This window comes from Prenolepis imparis, unplaced genomic scaffold (assembly GCF_030444845.1).
Source record: "Prenolepis imparis isolate NDT839.2.m4 unplaced genomic scaffold, iyPreImpa1.0 SCAF_7, whole genome shotgun sequence".
NCBI classification, from domain to species: Eukaryota; Metazoa; Arthropoda; class Insecta; order Hymenoptera; family Formicidae; genus Prenolepis; species Prenolepis imparis.
The window spans coordinates 11,014,743-11,034,783 of record NW_028141165.1 but is presented as its reverse complement, the minus strand read 5'-3'; the positions used below and the strand labels follow the sequence as shown (position 1 = coordinate 11,034,783).

General features: G+C 27.1%; 2 protein-coding genes across 9 annotated transcripts in view; one reads left to right on the top strand and one right to left on the bottom strand.

Moving 5' to 3' along the window:
• The window catches only part of Cdi (serine/threonine kinase), a 130,244-nt gene that overhangs the window by 7,258 nt on the left and 102,945 nt on the right, over positions 1-20,041 (top strand). For both annotated transcript variants that reach the window (XM_083042942.1, XM_083042941.1), the window contains exons 2-3: positions 6,735-6,952; positions 7,051-7,102. The gene's annotated coding sequence lies outside the window, so the exon portion shown is untranslated. The remainder of the gene's footprint in view (positions 1-6,734; positions 6,953-7,050; positions 7,103-20,041) is intronic.
• The window catches only part of Ccap-r (Crustacean cardioactive peptide receptor), a 66,712-nt gene continuing 50,064 nt past the window's right edge, over positions 3,394-20,041 (bottom strand). For all 7 annotated transcript variants that reach the window (XM_083042949.1, XM_083042944.1, XM_083042945.1 and 4 more), the window contains 6 exons: positions 18,417-18,552; positions 14,167-14,364; positions 12,496-12,590; positions 11,953-12,208; positions 4,842-5,022; positions 3,394-4,428 (listed from right to left, as the gene is read on the bottom strand). In XM_083042949.1, the coding sequence (XP_082899075.1) occupies positions 4,233-4,428; positions 4,842-5,022; positions 11,953-12,208; positions 12,496-12,590; positions 14,167-14,364; positions 18,417-18,552 (1,062 nt within the window). In that variant the 3' untranslated portion in view covers positions 3,394-4,232. The remainder of the gene's footprint in view (positions 4,429-4,841; positions 5,023-11,952; positions 12,209-12,495; positions 12,591-14,166; positions 14,365-18,416; positions 18,553-20,041) is intronic.

Below are 20,041 nucleotides of genomic sequence, written 5' to 3'. Positions count from 1 at the left end.
AATGTAAAAGCTGTAAAATATTTGGAATTTATAAGAAACCCATAAATTTGTTTAATTAATTAATATTTGACTTAAATGTCTACAAAATATCAAATTTAATTAATTCAAACTCTACATGTTTATTTTATGCTATAAGTTAAAACTTTACAATCTAATTTTTTTTTATAATTCTATACCTACAATTTCATTGTTATAATATCAGACATATTAACACTTAATTAAAATATTATTTTAATATTATATTATTTTAATATTTTATATTAAATATTAATTAAATAAATTAATATTATTAAAACATATTCACAATGAACAGATTAAAGGAAGGGAAGTAACACACTAAAAACTATGTTTAAAAAAGCAGAATTATAATAAAATTAAAAATTGCCTTAAATAATTTGTAGGTTCATTTATTTTTATCTACAAATAGTACTTATTATCGATGATATACGAATAATGTTACATTATATAATTATAATAATTTATATGGCGTATATCTTTTTTTTTTACATAGTTTGATTAATAATGCATATCAGGTTATGCATTTGCATATGTTTACAATTACATATACGTTGTACTTATTATACGTATAATTCGCGCATTGGCACAAAGATTTTAGCTCTAAAATACAATGAACAGTCAAGCTTTAGTAACAGAAATATTATAACTAAGAGTTTCTAAAATTAACAATATAAATAAGATAGAAAGGGGCAAATTATAAGTACATAGAGCTGTGCGCAATAGATCAAATGGAACGTGTGTTTTTATAATATACGCGAATATACGTATTACACAATAAAAAGCCTTACACTGTATGAACGTAATTGATTAGAGCACGTGCTGTTGACAAACTGAAAAGAAATTTCTATAAAAATCAGTCTTAATAAGAAAATAAAATAAATTGCATATGGTGACAAAGAAATAACAGGTAATGTTCTTTCTTCTTTTTTTGATGTTACAAATACTTTGTAACAACTTAAATAATTGGATAAACATTAATTAAACTTGGATTAAACATAAATCGTGGATAAAATACTGCAAACAAATATTAATTATTTGGTCTCTATAATTTATTTGAAATAGCTATTATAGATGAACATATAATTCTATATCTCGTTTTCTATACATTTCAAATTTGCATCGATTTTTGAAGCTCACTTCGAATGAATTAAGACACTGACGATCGAACAGACACATTACACACGTGATCGCATTTACGATGGATTGAATAGCGAAAACGTAATTTTAAGGGAGGGCAAACGTTTTCACGCTTTGGTATCCAGATGTTCGTTGTGTGTGTATATATATATACTTTTACCAAAATATCTATTTATTGTAAGTACTTCGTTAATTCAACAACATATTTCTAAACCATTGCATCGTACAAGACGAGATCTGACGAATTTGTCGGAAAAAACTATTCGATCTATTATCGAAAAGATGCTGATACGATGTCTCGATATCTTAGACAGTCATAGCACTCACAAAAAAGTGCAGATAAAATATAATATACATTAATATATATTACACACATCAATTTTTATAGGTATATATATACACGCGGATATTTGCTATATTATACCTACATTTTGATGCGTATGTATACGCACGTATACTTTGAGCGTATTATTTTCCACACAGGCTGTTCGATGGCTGCGGCTATCTTTTATCCTGTGACTAATTTTTTTCGAAAACATATAGAAAATATTGATAAAACGAGAAACAATACAGAATGTATTATATTTACTATTATAATTATTATTTTAAAAATACATGCAATGTATAATAATGCATAATGCAATAGAGAATTGATTAAAAAATTATAGTACGTTTCATCATTTTATGAAATATGTAGTTTTTTATATATGCAGTTTTTTGTTTATAGCGAAATATTCCAGAATCCGCTATTTTAATTTTAATAGTAAATTTGGGCAATCTTAAAGTTGATTATAACGATAAAGAATAAATATCACGTTTTCGCAAGAGAAAATAAAATGTCTCGCAAGTAAGAGGCGAGGATAAAAGGTATCTTTAACAATCGATCAAGCCTCTAAAATAAGTTTATCTATAATATGTCTAATAAAGTTGCGCAGATAATAGGAAACATATATTATTAGCGCACTCCTCCCAAATGTTCCTTTTAATACTGATACCATTAATGTGCACACACAGTCGTTTTAGATTAAATATTGTATTGTGGCTATCTTTTCTAATTTATGTAGAATTTTCTCTCTCTCTCTCTCTCTCTCTCTCTCAAATCTTTTTATGCCTGAGAAATAAAAGAAAATACTTTAAAATTATTAATATTTTAAACATTGTTTTTATCATAAGAAAATAATTTGTATAAACTAAAAATATGCTGTTAAATCTAAATTCAAATAGGATTGTTACAAAAATATAATAAATCTGCATTGTATATGATATTAGGACATTTTTAATTAAATAATTTATATCTTTTTGGGTAAAAACTATATAAAATTTTTAAGCATTAAGAGGTTGTATGTTAGGTGTTTTACATATAAGTTTAAATACATAATATAGGTATATTTATTTTTATTTATTTATTTTATATATCTTGGAAATATGTATTAATATGATTTTGATCTTTCTCTTGAAAGGTCTTTTTCTCTTGAAAAAAATTATTCTTTAATTAGACTTTTTGATCTTGTTGGATATTAATTTACGTATGTCTGATTAGAAAAAAATATAAGTAAGTGATACTAAATTATACAAACTTCTTAGAATAGACTTATGTTACAAACAAAATACCAAACAACCAGATTATTTTATCATAATACTTAGCATATAGAAAATTATCCATATTATTTATGCCATTGTTTTTCAATGTGAAAAAATTATTTTTGAGTGATTCATAAAATATATAAATGATTGCATGAAAACAAATTCACAATAATGAATAGAATAGCGCATACTTTGTGCGATTGATGAATTAATCTATGTCATAGAAGGACTCCCAACGCGTTATCAATTCTTTCTTATTGGACGGTATAAGGAAGTTATACAAGATTCATCGCAGATAATATTATGAAGGATATTACAGAAAATATTTGTTAACTGCCTCCGTTTGTCTTTGTATAATTCTGCTTCGCTATAAGATTAAACTTCTATTTTTTATATATACATATACATATAATAAAATACAATCATAATTTTATATACAAGACATCTCAGAACATATTGTTTCTTTAAAGTACGAATTCTGTAACTAATATGTAAAATTAATTATTTTAAAAGAAAATTTTTTAAAATTAAATTTCAAAGTTTTTAATACTTTATTTTAAAAAATGAAATTGTTTTTCCATAAGTTGGAAACTTATAATTAATTCAATACAATCTGTCAAATATTAAATATTTGAATGTTAAATAATTGGCGATAATCTGAAATATCCTGTATACACACATATACACACATATACATACATTCCCATATACATACGTACACATAAATACATACAAAAATTATAGAAGATGGTTACAACTCAGATAGATACAAAAATGTGTACTATTTTTCATTAATATCATAACTGCCTACTGACAACTTCTTAATTAAAAATTAGAAGACAATATAATATAGCACGGATGTGTTCAATCTTTTCATTTTCATTACAAAGAATTATAAAATAAAGCTATATGTTATGTGAAACTTCGCAATATGAAATCGTTTATTTGTAATTGTAATTATCATTATACTTCACGTATAGAAAAATTATCGAATCTTATCGAATCTAGAATACAATTATCAAACATATCATCGGCATAATTTTATTTTTAATTTAAGATAATTTTTAATTACCATGCCTTATTGAAAGCGAATCGATCTCTGCAATTTCACGGAAAATCGGTTGTAAAAAAAATATTATACATATACATACAAACGATATTGAAGTACGCATTATAAAATCGAAAAATTTTGAAGAATAAGTTCTTATAATCGTTCATTTAGATTTTTCTTTTCGTAAAAATTATTATAAAGAAGATGTAGCTCAGACTTTGATATATCTGGTTACTATGTATTTTTAAATTGGCATAACACTTTCCTGCAAAAAAAAATAATTAACTTTTCTAAATTATTCGTAAGAAAGTTGAGTTAAATATATTCTCCCTGTAATAATCAGTCGCTGACGCAGACAAATAAAAATACTAAAACTCCATTCCTACATAGAATATAAATCTGCAAAGAAATTGATGAGACCGTATCTCAAACATCGTGAATTTTAAACCAGGGAGACCATGACGCGTTTCCGCGACGTAGAATGCAGCATAGTAAAGTGCCCGCTTCTGCGAGAGGACTGGGCCGTTAGAGACGTCGTTACGGTCGTTCTCGTACTGTTATTCGTCGTTCCGATACCGAAGCAATGTTGCGAATTTGTCGGGCACCAACCCGAAATCCAGGAGATTGCCTGCATGTTCCTACCGAGCAACAATTGTTGTTTAATGGAGAAATCCTGTAGTGAAAAGTTGTTGCAATCTCGAACCTTTTATCCTAAGAAAATGTTGTCACCATCGCGAACATTGTTTCGAATGTGCAATAAGAAATTTGAACATTACATTAGAAAATATTTGCAAATTCTACAGCTATTTTGATAATAGCTTTTATGAATTAGACAATTTTATCTATTACTTCATACTGTAAAAATTATTTAATATTTTAAAATTATAATGCATATATCCTTTCATAAAAATGTTTATCTTATATTTAAGAGAAGTTATTAATGTTTCAATTAGAGCCGAATAAAACAGCAAAATTAATATTAAGATTATAATCATTGTATATTATACATAATCATAATTATAATTATAATTTATAATTAATATATACTCACCGTACGGTTTTACAAAATGGAGTACTAAAGAGACAATAAATGATGGGGTTAGCGGCTGAGTTGAGCGGCGTCAAACTTTGTATAAAAGTGGCGACTGCGATATTCGTCTGAGTTTTTGGTACATGCCCATAAACTTGAAGGAGATCAAAGACTATGTATGGACTCCAGCAAAGGATAAACACTGAAACATAAAATCGTTCTTTGCTCATCATGAGTATTATAATTTATATTAATACGTTTATGACACAACGTTAATTATTGCAAAATTTGCAGAAATGCAAACATTAAAATAAAAATGAACAGAAATTATCGTAATGATATTTGAAAAATAAAAATATGTAAATAATTAAGATACTAATTAAGATATAAATTACATAATTCAGAAATAAAAAAAGATATCAATAAAAATGCTATAGATAAAATACTATTAAATTCGCGCCGTAACTTCCATTGAGAGAGTTGCCGTTTGTATCTTAAATTACAAAGAAAGTTACAAAAATTCTGACAGCGCTCCAAGTTTGTGTCAGTTCCACTTTAGATAACGAATCTAAAATAGTAGACGCTCCATTTGTCTCTTTAAATTACGCTTTAATTTACATCGTAGATTACGTTTTAGAGATAGCGCGTATATAGTTGCCTATTTTTCTTCTATTTTTTAAACAAAGCTAATAAAACAATAAAAATTCAACAACAAAAACCACAAACAACAAAAAATATTTTTATTATCATAAATATAAAAAGTATAGATGATTGCATTTAATCTGCTTTTTATCGAATCTTTTATTAATACATTCTTGATAACGCTTCTTCACACGTTTCTATCTTTCAGAAACGTCTTGATTTTTTTATACACTAAAACAATCCAAGCGCGCGCGTAGTGCGCGCCATTCTTCGGTTTTGTATTTAAAAAAATGATATTAAAAAGAAAATAATATAAAGTTTATTTAAACTCGATTAATATTTTTTTACAGAAATCAGTTGATTAAAGCGTTAATTTACTAATTAAATTTTAAAATAAAAATATGTTAGAAAAATTAAAATAGTAATATGTTATAATACCTTATTTTCGATTAATATTTTTTGACAGAAATCAGCTGATCACTGTCAAAAATATTAATCGAGTTTAAAAGTATTATAACAGATTATTTAAAACATTATATTATTTTAATTTTTATTATTATTATTTTAAAAATTAATTAGTAAATTAACGCTTTAATCAGTTGATTTATGTCAAAAAATATTAATAAAGCGAAAATTTGCTAATTAAATATTCTAGCTTACATATTTATATTTATATTGTGTATGTTATAGTTTGCTAATTAAATTTTAAAATAATAATATGGTAAAAGTTATAAAATAGTAATATGTTGTAAATAATATGTTATAATATCTTATTCTCGATTAATATTTTTTCTTTCTAAAGCTATATCTTTTCGAACGAATCTCCTTCGAGTTTTAATTAATTATTAATATTAAGTCATGTATATAGTATCGCGCGCGCGCTATTAGAATGAAGTTGCCGATGTTTGTAGCTTCATTACCGAAACGCCGCGAGTATCAGGCAGTTCGAGCTGCGTCCCGCTGTGATTAATTAGTAAGCATAATCGTTAGAAACGATTTCTAACCTTTGTATTGTAATATTTATCAATCGCATATCATAATTTCAACATTTTAATATGTAGTCGTAATTGTTCGAAACGCATATTTCGCGAAAAATTTGATGCAAAATCTCTTGCCAACATAACCCGACTTAATCTGTTTTCGCGCGCGCGAATGTGTTGCGATCCGTGGATACATCTATCGTTAATTCTAGCTTACATATTTATATTGTGTATGTTATAATGCGAAATAATAAGATTATTCTAATATATGTATGTATTTTATTTGTTACAGGTAGCATTGCGATACACAGTGCGATTCGCGCGTCGTGTCGGGAGTGTCGTGTAAAGTATCGCGCGTCGGAAGTGCCGTGTAAAGTTTTGCGTGTCGGAAGTGCCGTATAAAGTCGGACAATCGTAATTATTCGTGTTTTCGCGAGTGCTACGAAGGAGCAATGACGATCAACCAAGAGAGGAGGAGGAGGCATCGGGCGACAGCGGGGCAACTGTGAAGTATGCAAATAAAAACTTTTTTTCTAAACTGCATTGTTTATGAGATAATATTCGACACACATATATGTTTATACATAATTTGAATTTTCTATTTTCAGATCAATGTGTGCTGTGTACAGCTCAGCTACAACTCAGCTATTGCACGTATCGGTGAGTGAGAAATTGTTTATATAAACATTTCAATAGCGGTAATATATGGAGGTGCATATAATATATTGAAAATATTAAAATAGTAACATTTTAAATATGTTATATAATATCTTATTCGCGATTAATATTTTTTGACAAAAAATATTATAACAACCCTTTCTAAAAAAGGCATATTAATAATAAATTGATTCTCGCAAATATTGTTGCATCTTTTCCGCGATGCTGATTGACTGTTTCGATTTGCATTTGCATTATATTCATAGCATGGATAGACTGTCATCGCGAGGGTTAGTAGTTTAACAGTTTGTTTAAAATAAAATAAAATAAAATAATATGTTTTAAATAATATGTTATAATACTTTATCCGCGATTAATATTTGTTGACAGAAATCAGCTGATAACTATCAAAAATATTAATCGAGTTTAAAATATTATAATATTTTATTTAAAAGTAATAGCATTATTTTATTTTATTTAATTTTAAACAAACTGTCAAGCTGCTAACCCTCGCGATGACAGCCTTTCGATGCTACGAATATAACGCACAACGCAAATCTTGACAGTCAATGAGCATCGCGGAAAAGCGACAACAATAAACTTCAATATATGCGAGTATCGATTTTACATATCTTTTTTAGAAAAGGATTACTATATTTAATTTAAATCGTTGAACAGATGACATCTCAATATATTAAATTATATTAAATTAAACACATGCAATTGGGGGGGATATATATATATATATATATATATATATATAATACATATATTTATAAGATAATAAAAATATTAAAAATTTAATAAATATATTGGAAATATATTTATAATTTGTAATGTGTGCAATATTAATTCGTGAAAAATCTTTCCTTTTCAATCAATTAAAATTTAAGAACTACTGGTACTTACGCAATCTCGTTAAAAAAAAGATTTTTAATTTATCAGAGAATTTCTCGTTGAAATTAAAGAAGTTGTGAGGAAGTTGTATATTGACGGATACTTTTCGATACGGGACAGACAGACTTCTATTATTTTTCAATAAATCCACGACCAAAAAAGAAAGTTAAGCACTACCATTTCGCCGATATTGGAAAAACTATGAGTTGAAAGGTATCAGTCGCCATACGGGAAAATGGTGAACATCTGACGGTGAAATAACTTTTCTAACTAAAAAAGCAAAGCAGCTTCAAACTTCTTACAGCTAATTTCATTTTTTGTATGAGATTATTTTACTTTCTGGCTCTTCTGTTTCAATAATATTGCTCTAATGCACTAGATCTATAAATAGAAATCATGGAATTTAATATGTATAATTGCGGAAATATTGCTACATCTGCAACCTGACAAAACAACTTAAAGAAATAATCCTGTAAAATCAGTCAAAAGTTATTTTGCCAATTTATATAAAAACTCATTTGCAACAGTTAAAGTATAAAGTAAAAGAGCACGTTAAGAATACAGATCACTTTAAGATTACAATTCGTTTTCTGTGTATAACCCAAAATGCGAAAGAAATCCTTTATGATTTTAAAACCAATCTCACAATTATATAATTTTTAACATAATTTTATATTTCTTCAATTAAAAAAATTAAGCAAAATGTGAAAATTGTAGAAATAAATTATTTATAGATAAAACATATAAAAAGTTTAATATTTTTGTATATAATTTTGATGTAATATTTTTTTTTATGTAAAATTGTAGTTTGTTAAAATTGCATTATTAGCGATGGAATTTAAAGAGCTCTTATCGTCAAATTTATTGATAAAATTACTGCGCGTGTATCTGAGATTTTAATAATATATCCGTTTACGCTGCAATAAAAAAATTTTAATAAGAAACTTTTATTATATGATTTTGCATATTTAAAGATATTATAACGGTTTTTCAAAAACTGTGAATGTATCTGTATTTATAATATGTCTATATTCATGGTATCTGTGAATGTATTTGTATTGATGGTATGTCTATATTCATGGTATTTCTAGCAGAATGATCGGTGATTACACACACAACGAAAAATTCGATTAAGCAGAATTAAGCGTATTTGATTCGTCATTGTGATGAGTGTGCAACACTCTAATGTCCCATCAGAAACGTGTATAAACGTTTTCAAAGGATGCAATGAATGATCATATTGTATCTCTTCTTTATAATTGACGGATGAACGTATCTATTGTTATTTCCAGAACGGGGATATTGCTGACAAATACGGCATGTACGTTAGGGAGTTCATTGCTCCGATATGCCGATATTCTTGTAATCTCTTTAAAATGAACAATCATTTAAAAAAAGTTTATCATGCGAAGGCTTTATTAAAAAACTCATAAATGTCGTAATAAAACTAATATATACACACATATATATAAAGAAACTTATAAAGAATACTATAATAAAATAAAGTTTTTTCTATATATTTTTTATATTAAGCATAAATTTTCGATTCGAATTTTTTTATTTATTAAATCTATTAATAAAAGAGAAGAAAAGAAAATTTAATATTCAAATATTATTGTGCAATATTTTATATCAAAATTATTACTATTAAGGCTTAATTAAAAAAGAAAGATAATAGAATTTTCAAACACAGTATAATTCAAAATATTTAAGACTAAAGCTAATTTGCAAAAATTACAGTATTTTTAGATATATCTGTTTAACTGTCATTTGCTTTTCATTTGCACTAATTACTAATAATTTTCAAAAAAATTTGATTATTTAACATAAAAATTTATCTATAAGCAATATCTTTTTACAAGTTATTTAATAAAAGGTAAATTAATAGCAGAAAATACAAATTTTAATAAATACAAGATAGAAATAATTTAATAAAAAGATTTCTCGATTTATGGAAATAAATGGGTCTTTTACCTCGAAATATGAAAAGCAAAACGCATTATCAACAAGCGCAACCGCAATATTATGCACGATATATTATGCGCATGGTAATTTCAAATCACGAAACAAGATTACGTTGCTGTTGTAGCTTGTAACAGTATTTATGCGAGATTTATTCCGGATGCGTAGCTTTCTTTGTTCTTTTCCGCTTTTGCAGACTCTCAATACTCTCTTTCAGAAAACACCGAAGAGAAATACTTTCGGTATCTTTATCGAATCTCAGGTCATTGTCTACTAAAAAAGAAATTTTGCCGTACTAATTGAAAGAAACAAATCTTATTAGCTTTGCGGTGATTTCTTATGTATATGTAAGATCATTCTTTTATAAAGGAGAGAGATGAGCATATCATCCGTAAGAAAGATTTGTAGATATTTTTTACAGCTGTCAAAATTATTATATAACGTTATTACGTACATTAATGCGAATAAATAATTAAAATAATTATTGATTCAAGAATGTAATTGTTTGAATCATTTAAAGCTAAATGATTTAAAGATTTAAAGCTAATGAATAAAAAACATTTATTTAATTCTCTTAAAAAATATCTAAAATGTCAAGATTTATAAAATATAACTAGATACATATTACAATTATTACAAATAATCGTTTTCATGTAAAAGCTATAGGGTATACCATATTTACATCAAGGAAATAACTTTGTATTGAAAGAGATTCCATGTGCCAAGATTGATAGCACTATAAATATGTTATAGATGTGATTTATGAAAACATTTATGAGATATGAAATAAAATATCTGTTATGTGTAATTAAAAAAAGAGGTCATCTAAAGAAGCAGCGTTGCTTGCTTCAGATTTGTATTTGTAGCAGTAAGAGTCCTTTTTGTATCAAAAAAGAACTATTATCTTATTTTACTTAGCTGATCAAGCTGATTAAGTTGAGATCTCATTATTTATAAAATAATTAGATAGAGATCCCAGATGTGGTTTCCTCAGATATACAATATATATAATTCTTTTTGTTTTTACATGGTCCGTACTCGTACAAGAATATCGAGTAGAGAGCATGCTTTTATCTCCTTCTGGCGCATCTTACGCTGCGCAAATAAAACGGTTCACCGATTTCGTATCAAAGACAGGAAAAGCTTGATAGGAGGTTATTACTTTTTACTATCGCAAAATAGACGCGCTGCTTTCGAGCGCGATGTTCCGTTTCCGTTATTATCGGGCATGACGAAATATTGGTGTATATACGTCAAAGAAAGAGAACACTCGTGTCTCGAACACTCATGTATCATAGTCTGTCAGAATCTAAAATTTTTCTTCACATCTACAAACTAATGCATGAAGAACGAATAATCGTAAAATCATAAGGCTAGGCCTTAAAGTATAACTTTACAAGTCAAGTCAAAGAAGTTTATGTAAATATTTGCTTGAAAAGATTTTCTTCGAAACCTGAATTTCCTTTGAAGTGGATCTTGATGATGTAATAGAATTTGAAACTACATTCTGTGCTACAGGTCTTGATTCCACAATGCTCAAGTAAATATAAGTAATATTTTTATATATAAAGTTTATATATAAAAATATACTAAATACATAAAATACATATAAAATTCTAAAATTAAAAAAACATTCATATATAAAAAGATATATAAATGTTTTTTTTTTAATTTTATAGAAAGCATGCTTGATAATTTGTTCACACAATTTTAGAATTATATTATATTATATATAGAATTAATAAGCTACACTTAAATTTACTGGACATTGAGCAGCATATTTCCTAGTTTTTTTTTTCTTAAATATTAAATATATTTCTTTTTTAGTTTTTATCTTTTTTATTATAAATATATATTTGACAAAAAATATATATATTTTCTCATTTCTTTCTATAAAAAGATAAATAATGCAATTTCTCTTACGTTTACAATTATTAATTAAATAACGTATTAATTAATGGCACATTAGCACAATTTAATGATTTGCGTCTTACCGAAAACTATGACGAAAGTCATTTTAACGGTTTTGATTTTCGCCCTGGGGATGAGACCTCTCGAGGACGCCCTCCGAGTGTCTCTAGTCGGTCCCTGACGTAGTACTGCTCCTTGTGACCATATTGTGACCACAATGACTGTATAACAGCCTCCTATTATCAGGGCGGGCGCTATAAAGAGACTGAAACTCACCAGACTCATATAGATTTTCCATTGAGTCGGAGATCCCAAATCGATCCAGCACTGTGTCGTACCCTATAAAACGATCTTTTGCGATTAGGTTTATTTCGTGAATATCACGCGCAAAGCATTTGATTTCCGATTACTGAAAGCTCTTTTCAAAAATGGCAAACCAATATATTTTAAGATATTGTATAGTGTATTATCTAGTGATATATTTTCTCTATTTTTTTTCTCTAGCTTGAAAACATAGCACATAAAAACTCAAAAACATATTTTTGAACAATTTAAAATTTCTTTAGCAACAATTTTGTGATATAATTTTTAAATAATCGTTGCATTCAAGAAAGATATATATGTACCTGTATTCGTTTCTCTTCGTATAGAAATATCATCGGCATACTGAATAATGCTGATAAAACCCAAGCCGCAATCACCAAAGCTCGAGCTCTGCACCCTTAATTGAAAATATAGAATAAAATTTAAATTTTGCATAAAATCCTATATGCAAAAATTATGTTCTACATTTTTAACCTTTTTTTCTATACAAGGATTTATTATCCGATTAATTATTCTGTTCTTGCTTTGTATTATAATTTATGCCGCATCCTATATATATTTTTTTTAAATAATCCAAGCATATATAAACTTATCAAGAAAGCAAATAGAATCTATTTTAATTAGCACTGATCTGTAATATTAGAGATATCGGCAAAAAATCTCATTAATCCGCTGGTAATTGAGTATCGAGCGACACTCGAACATGATTGGTAGAATCGGACCTTCGATTTCTGTAATTCCAACTATCGACAAGCCACGGGAATGTCGATAGAAGACAGAAGATAAATTTTATACCGGTGCGGGATACGCATCGTAACAATTTGTGAGATGCCTCCATGAGATAGACGATACGACCATCTCTAGTAGAAAGATAAAAAAATCCGGCGACGCTATCCTTTCTCCATTCTTTATCTTGTCGCGTTGAGGAAAAGAAACCGATAAAAAAAAAGAAATAAAAGAAATATTTACGATTGACGTCGGAAACATGCAATATTAATTTTAAGAAGAACCATTGCATCACAAGTGCATCATTGGGATAATCTGATTATCGTTATTGACAGATATTATTGTGATCTATCGAAGCAACAATATTGTCAAGAAAGAGTCTCATGGTTCGCATTGATTTTCATTATACTTTTTACTTTAAGACTCTATCGAGCAAAAATAGATACGCAGCATTCGGCATAGGTGTCAAAGCAATTTCTCAGCAAGCGGTAAATATAAGGAATAAAGTAGAAGGAAAGAGAAGAGAACTAGAAATGATTCAACACGCGCTACCTTTCGGATAACATAAAGGTGAAAATAAACTACACTCTGTATGCGATTGATAGGTATCGGTAAAATGGCCTTTGACTTGCCATAATTGGAAATATTTAGTTGAAAATACGTATTGATACTGCATTAAAAACAACTCCACTATCGCACGATTACAATTATATCGACTTGAAAATAATGATCAACTCTAAAGGGATTCTATTTTTTATTAACATTGTTTCTTTTCCAAATCTTTTATTATTACTGTTTCAATTTTTTTTTATTTTATGCTAATGTTGCTCTTGCCTTTTGCTAATTTTATTTCTTTTTGTCTCTTACTAATCTTTTCTGCTAAAAGAGAGAATCTCTCAAGTAATTTTTTTCTCACACATTTTATTACATAAATCTTCAGAACAAATGTGTTTTTTTCGTGGAAAGAAATTTTTTCATAAAATTTACAAAATTCCTATTATTGTCAATTAACTGTATATATATATAAATTTCAAAATATTTTCCTTTATTTATTAAAGGCAATTAAAAATTTTCGCATAGAAAGATGAGAGAGGAATTTTCACTTTGAAATATCGGATGCTATCCATCCTCGAGTCACCTCGCTATATATTTCATGAGATGAAACAAAATTAATAAATTTAGCTCGGTGGGGTGTTGCTTTGATCCAACATTAAAGGCCGAGATCATATGCGCGCTAATATACTCACAGCTGCCGGAGAAATTCATCGGGCGGGTAATAGCATCGTATCTGTCGATTGATAGAGCCACAAGGACATAAGTCGAGCTGTAGGTCACTACAGCCTGCATAAACCTTATCAGCTTGCAAGCTACATTTCCCGCGTACCATGTGACCGTCGTTCTCCAGATTATGTCCGTCAATACGGATATTAGGCCGACTAATAGATCTGTAACAAGATACATGATGACAGATTGCGCAATGCGCATTATTCGCTAATCGATATTAATTATCAATGATCCGTATTGGAAGCTCTATATTCTGACAGAGCTTATTCTGTATATTTCTCATACCAAACTAACTATAATATCCAAATATATTGATTAATTTTGCATATGCGGAAAATCGTATTATTCAGAAGAAGAAGGCTTAGATAAAAAATTAATAGAATTTATTTCATTTATCTTGTATTTTGTTTTCATGTTATAAGGAATGATCATTTTTGATCCGTAGAATAAATCGACATTTTTGTTTAATACAAATTTCAGGATTATTATATATAGTATAACACAAAGATATAAATGAATGCTCGTGTGAAATTATATGTAAAATTTTAATAATACCCTACGAATTAATATTTTTACAAGAGGCGCCGCGCGATTGTTAATTAGCTCATGAAGCAATTTATAAAATAAAATCTGTTTTGACCGCAAAATGCATATTTCTCCAGATGTACAATATGATCAGTTTATAGCTCGTTTCGCTGCTTTATGTCACGTTGCTCTACATTTGCACATGATTATAGTTAAAAATCATTGACATACAACATACAAAATGAGCGTGACAGGACGCGACGTACATACGTCAGTAATTTCGACATTTCTATATTGTGACGTTCGTATATTAAAAACGATGCAGTGATTAAAAGTTGTTTACCGTGTTAATTTAATTTTATTAATTTTATCATAGAAGTATATTACATTATATATCTTGTATAATGATTAATAGAAAAAAGGATTAAATTAAAAATTATATCTAAAAAAAAATCGGCGCAAAATTTTCATCGATTATTAAAAAAATATTAAAAACAAGACTTATAAAGTTTTTATTTAGATTTAAATTATATACATATTATATGTAATATCACTGTCAAATATTTTTATAGATTTTTATATCTACGATCCAATTCTGTAACGGTCAATGTGTGTATTTGAGATATAAAAATATTTAACGTAACGTTAACGTAACGGTGATGTTATGTACAATGTGCATTTACGTATAAAATAACTTTACTTTTTTAAATATTGTACTTATCGCATCTAATATACATACTTTTAATAGATTTTTATTTATGGATTATAATAAAGATTTTTATTTATAGATAAATTAGTACGGATTTATGGATAAATTTGAATTATAATGATCGTAAAAGCATGTGCATGCTGAGTTACTTTACGATCTTACATATAGAACAGATTCCTTAATAATAACTTTAAAAGGCGTTATACACACTTTCCGGAATCACTATAAGCCCGATCGTAAAGACCTTCGGAAAAGAGAGAGTTCAGCCACAACTCCTCGCTAGCTCTGTAAATAAATCGAGTTCATCCCTTGTTTTTGTCGCTCATATTTTATGGAAATTCGATTTCACACTTTCGCGACTCGATAACACCGGTCACGATATTAATGTCGAAATTTAAGAGTAATTGCTTTCAGTAATAGGAAAATACGCCAGGAGTTAATTAAATTAGAAAACAATTTGTTATTATTATATATAATAATACTGCAAAGGCGTAATAATTTTACTTATATGTATATGTGTTACATGTGATTGATATTCTTCTTAAAGTTTGTTTTTATCCATTTTGATATAAATGATTTTACGATTTATTAACAATTGATCGATGATTTTAATTCGAAGTTTACATCTTTTTCTCTATATTATTGCTATTTTTATAATATTATAATATATTTTATGCAATGTCGCGCGCGAAAATATATTTATTAAATGCGGACTTCAATGCTGTTAAGCACCATCAATTTCGAGAGTTTGCACTAGCGAAAGAGTACTCTGATTGAAGATTCCAGAACACTCGCAGTCCATTTACGAAAATCTTTCTTAGGAATGATCAAATTTGTTCGAGTTAATGGCTACACATTTTAAAGTACTCCTAAATATCCTCAACTTAGATATTCTCAAGTAATATTGAAATCTTTTAATACTTTTATACTTCGCAACTTTATTCGGATTTATCAACTTTTCTCAATTTTCTTTTATTATCGATTACTTATGTTCAACGTATTAAATAGTCGGTCAAGGACAGAATTTCATAGCTCAATAAAAATGCATTAATAATATCTAACGCACAAGTCAGTGGAAAATAAAGATGCAAAATATATTTTTCTTAAGGAAAAACTATTTCTAAATCGAAAAAATATGTGTTTTCACATTTTGATCTCTTCTTTAAAAATATTCTATATATTCTTCTTATAATAGCACTTTTTATATATTAATAAATCAAAAGTGTTTTTTATTATTTATATTTTTTTATTATTTATATTTTGTTAAAATTCTTATTATATCTACTTGTTCATGCACAAATTGACACGTATACAAATGGACACGAAAACAATGATACTATAATTTTGTTGTCATTAGCAAAGCTTTCTTTTACATAATTTCTTTAATAATTCAATTTATAATGTAATACGATTAAAATTAAAAAGATCAATAATATGTATTGGCAATTTAATAGTGATGCTTCTATGACTGAAAGATTCGTTGGATAGAAGTTTCTTTTCGGAGAAGAAAGACGAAAAATCCATTTGATATTAATAGTTATATATTATTCTATATGTATAAAAATATATAGAGAGACATATATTATTTATTATTATAAAATACAGAAACTACATTTAATTATGAAAAAAGAAATGTTTTAATATAATTTTCTAAGGTGAATAGAAAGACTCTACATTAAATTTCAATATTATAGAAAGGATTTTTCTATTGAGCATTGAAATATCTTGAAAAGTAAGTAATTTCTTTCAAGCAGACTTCATGTTATTGTCGCACAAGAGTACAACGTTCTTATTTGAAGAGTTTTCTTCTTTCATTCAAATAGAGATGTCTATTGTGAAGTATGTCTACAGCGACAATCACTATCGAGAATATTTGAACATCCTTAAATCTAGCTTGATTGCAACCAATCAATTGATCAACAACGAATTCAAGTGTTGACTTTCAGATTATTTAGTTCTTTTTCTTTAGAGAAATACAGTAATAGAAAAATATATTTTGCATCTCTTTCTTAAATATATTTATTTTATTATAATATAATTTATACCAAATTATATACATATGTATATTAAATATACAAGTTCGATTTATTAGATTTATAGAGATATCAGCGAATTCCCACATCAGAGTGCTTTTATATTTACAGTAAGCATATAATTTCTTAAATCTTTTCGAAAAGAGTATAACACACTTCCATAAATCTTTGAAAAGTTAGAATAATATTTTTAATCAGTTACAATTATCAAAATATTACAAAAAAATATCTTTTAATTAATATGTTTTGCTTGCAAACGCAACACATATACTCATACACATAGTCAACATATGCAGATGCAGTTGCAACATAATACAAGAAATTCTTATACGCGCGATCGTCCGCTTGTGTTTCCGATATCCCGCATATAAAGATACGTCAGCGGAAAAAGGAAAAGAAATGTTTATCCATAAAACGTGTACACGAAAAAGGATGTGCTATCGTTTCCCCAGAGTCTGAATTGAAACAAACATCGAGAGTGAGAGATTTATGAGAAAATCTTCGCGTTCGATATCTAATTTATACATATAATTTACAGAGTGTGTATATATATATATAGGTATCCGGTAAAGCGGGTTAAACCGGTAATAGGAAAGTGTTCTATTGTTTTGCGACCTTCGCAAAAATTAATGAGGAAAATATATATAGGTACAATATATATATATATATATATATATATATATATATATATATATATATATATATATATATGTTTGTCCCCGTATGCTTGTCATTTAGACAATTATTAACACTACGGAAATAAAAAAATTACCAACTTGTCTGCTTTGTTATTTTAAATCTTAATAATTTTTTTAGCAGAATTAATAATATAAAATTTTTTACAATTGTTATTTGTTTATGCTAGATGTAGTAAAATTTGTTTAATTCGAAGCCGATATTTGTAAAAAAATATCAAAGTACACCACTTTTTGTGCCATTCACTTACCCGCAAATGCTAATTGCTTGATGAAAAAGTCCATCCGGGATTTTCTGCGTTTTCCTAGCAAAAGCCCGGCGAGAACAGCAGTATTGCCGGCGACTATTACCGCAAATAGCAGCCATAGTACTGCGAATTGTTCCGTCTATAAGAAGGAAAACATTTGTTTCATACTCTTATCAAATTAGCAGCTCAAAATTTTAATATAATTAATAGCGATTAGTTTTCAAAAAGTTTTAGAATTCTTAATACGTTTCAAAAAAGGCGATTAAATGAAAAAATTATGAATTCAAAGATATGAACTTTATGTTTTTGTTATATAAAAATGACTGTTTCATTCTTTTTAAAAATCGTTTTAGAAGTCATAATTTTTATTTTTGCATTTAATTGTTAGAAATCTTTTTAAAATGTGTATGTAAGAAATTCTAGAACACTTTGAAGAGAAAAAAAACTCTATATCAATTATATCAAAATTTTGAAAATAATGTGTTACATAAAATTAGAGAGTTAAGTTATTTTGGTATGTATAGCGAAGATTCTATATATATTTAAATTATAAGACTATTTTAACAGAAAATAAATATATATATATTATTCAAAATATTCAATATGTCAAATATACTCATCTTAAAATCACGGATTTATGCTAAAATATATTCAGAATATAAGATCGCTCCACAATTATACAAATTTTTATGAATAATATAGATGAATATAGATGATTAAATAATATAAATTTGTACACAGATGCATTATTATTGTATTGTGTCTCAATATCAATCTGATGAAATGTTAGATAGCCATTTACTAATCACTTGCATTATCCGAACAAATAATCGATTTGATGGTTAGTTTGATGCCTGTGGTCTTGCATCGTATGCATTGCAAACTGTTTAACGAGGGTGTCGTTTGAGTGTTAATTTCAACATCATTTGCATTTCCAACATGCATAGTACGAATAGCAACGTAATTTGCTTCAGTACACGCGGCCGCTACAATATGTAGCATAATTTCACGATAACGGATAGATAATTAGGACATTTCTAATTAGGAGAATCTTAAAATCCTTTATACACACACACACACATTCAACTTCAAACACTCAGATGTATATTCTATTCTAGAGTTAATAAATAATTTCAGTTATAGCAAATTTTACGTATTACAGAGTGACTTATCTTTTGATAATAAATATTGGTTAAATTTTACTTTACGTATGCTAATTACAATATGTTAATTATCATGTTAAAAAATAATTTTAATTTCTAACAAGTATTTATCTTAAAAATGAATTTTTTTTAATTGCAAATGTCTGATTATAATTAAAAAATAATAAATATTTAATTGCATTAAAAAAATTTTTATTATAAATGTTATAATCACAACCTAAAAAATGTGCATTTTCTAAATAAATATAACAGTAAAATAACAAAATATTTTAAAAATATATTATATTAATATTAAAAGTTACATTTTTTTAATTAAGAAAATTGACTTACTAAACTGTTGTATTTTTAAATGTATAAATAAGTCAATTAATTAAATTGAGTGATTATACGGTGGTCAGCACATTTTATTGATAATGCTATCAGAATGTCATAATTATAACGAGTTGGAAGTACATATATATAAAT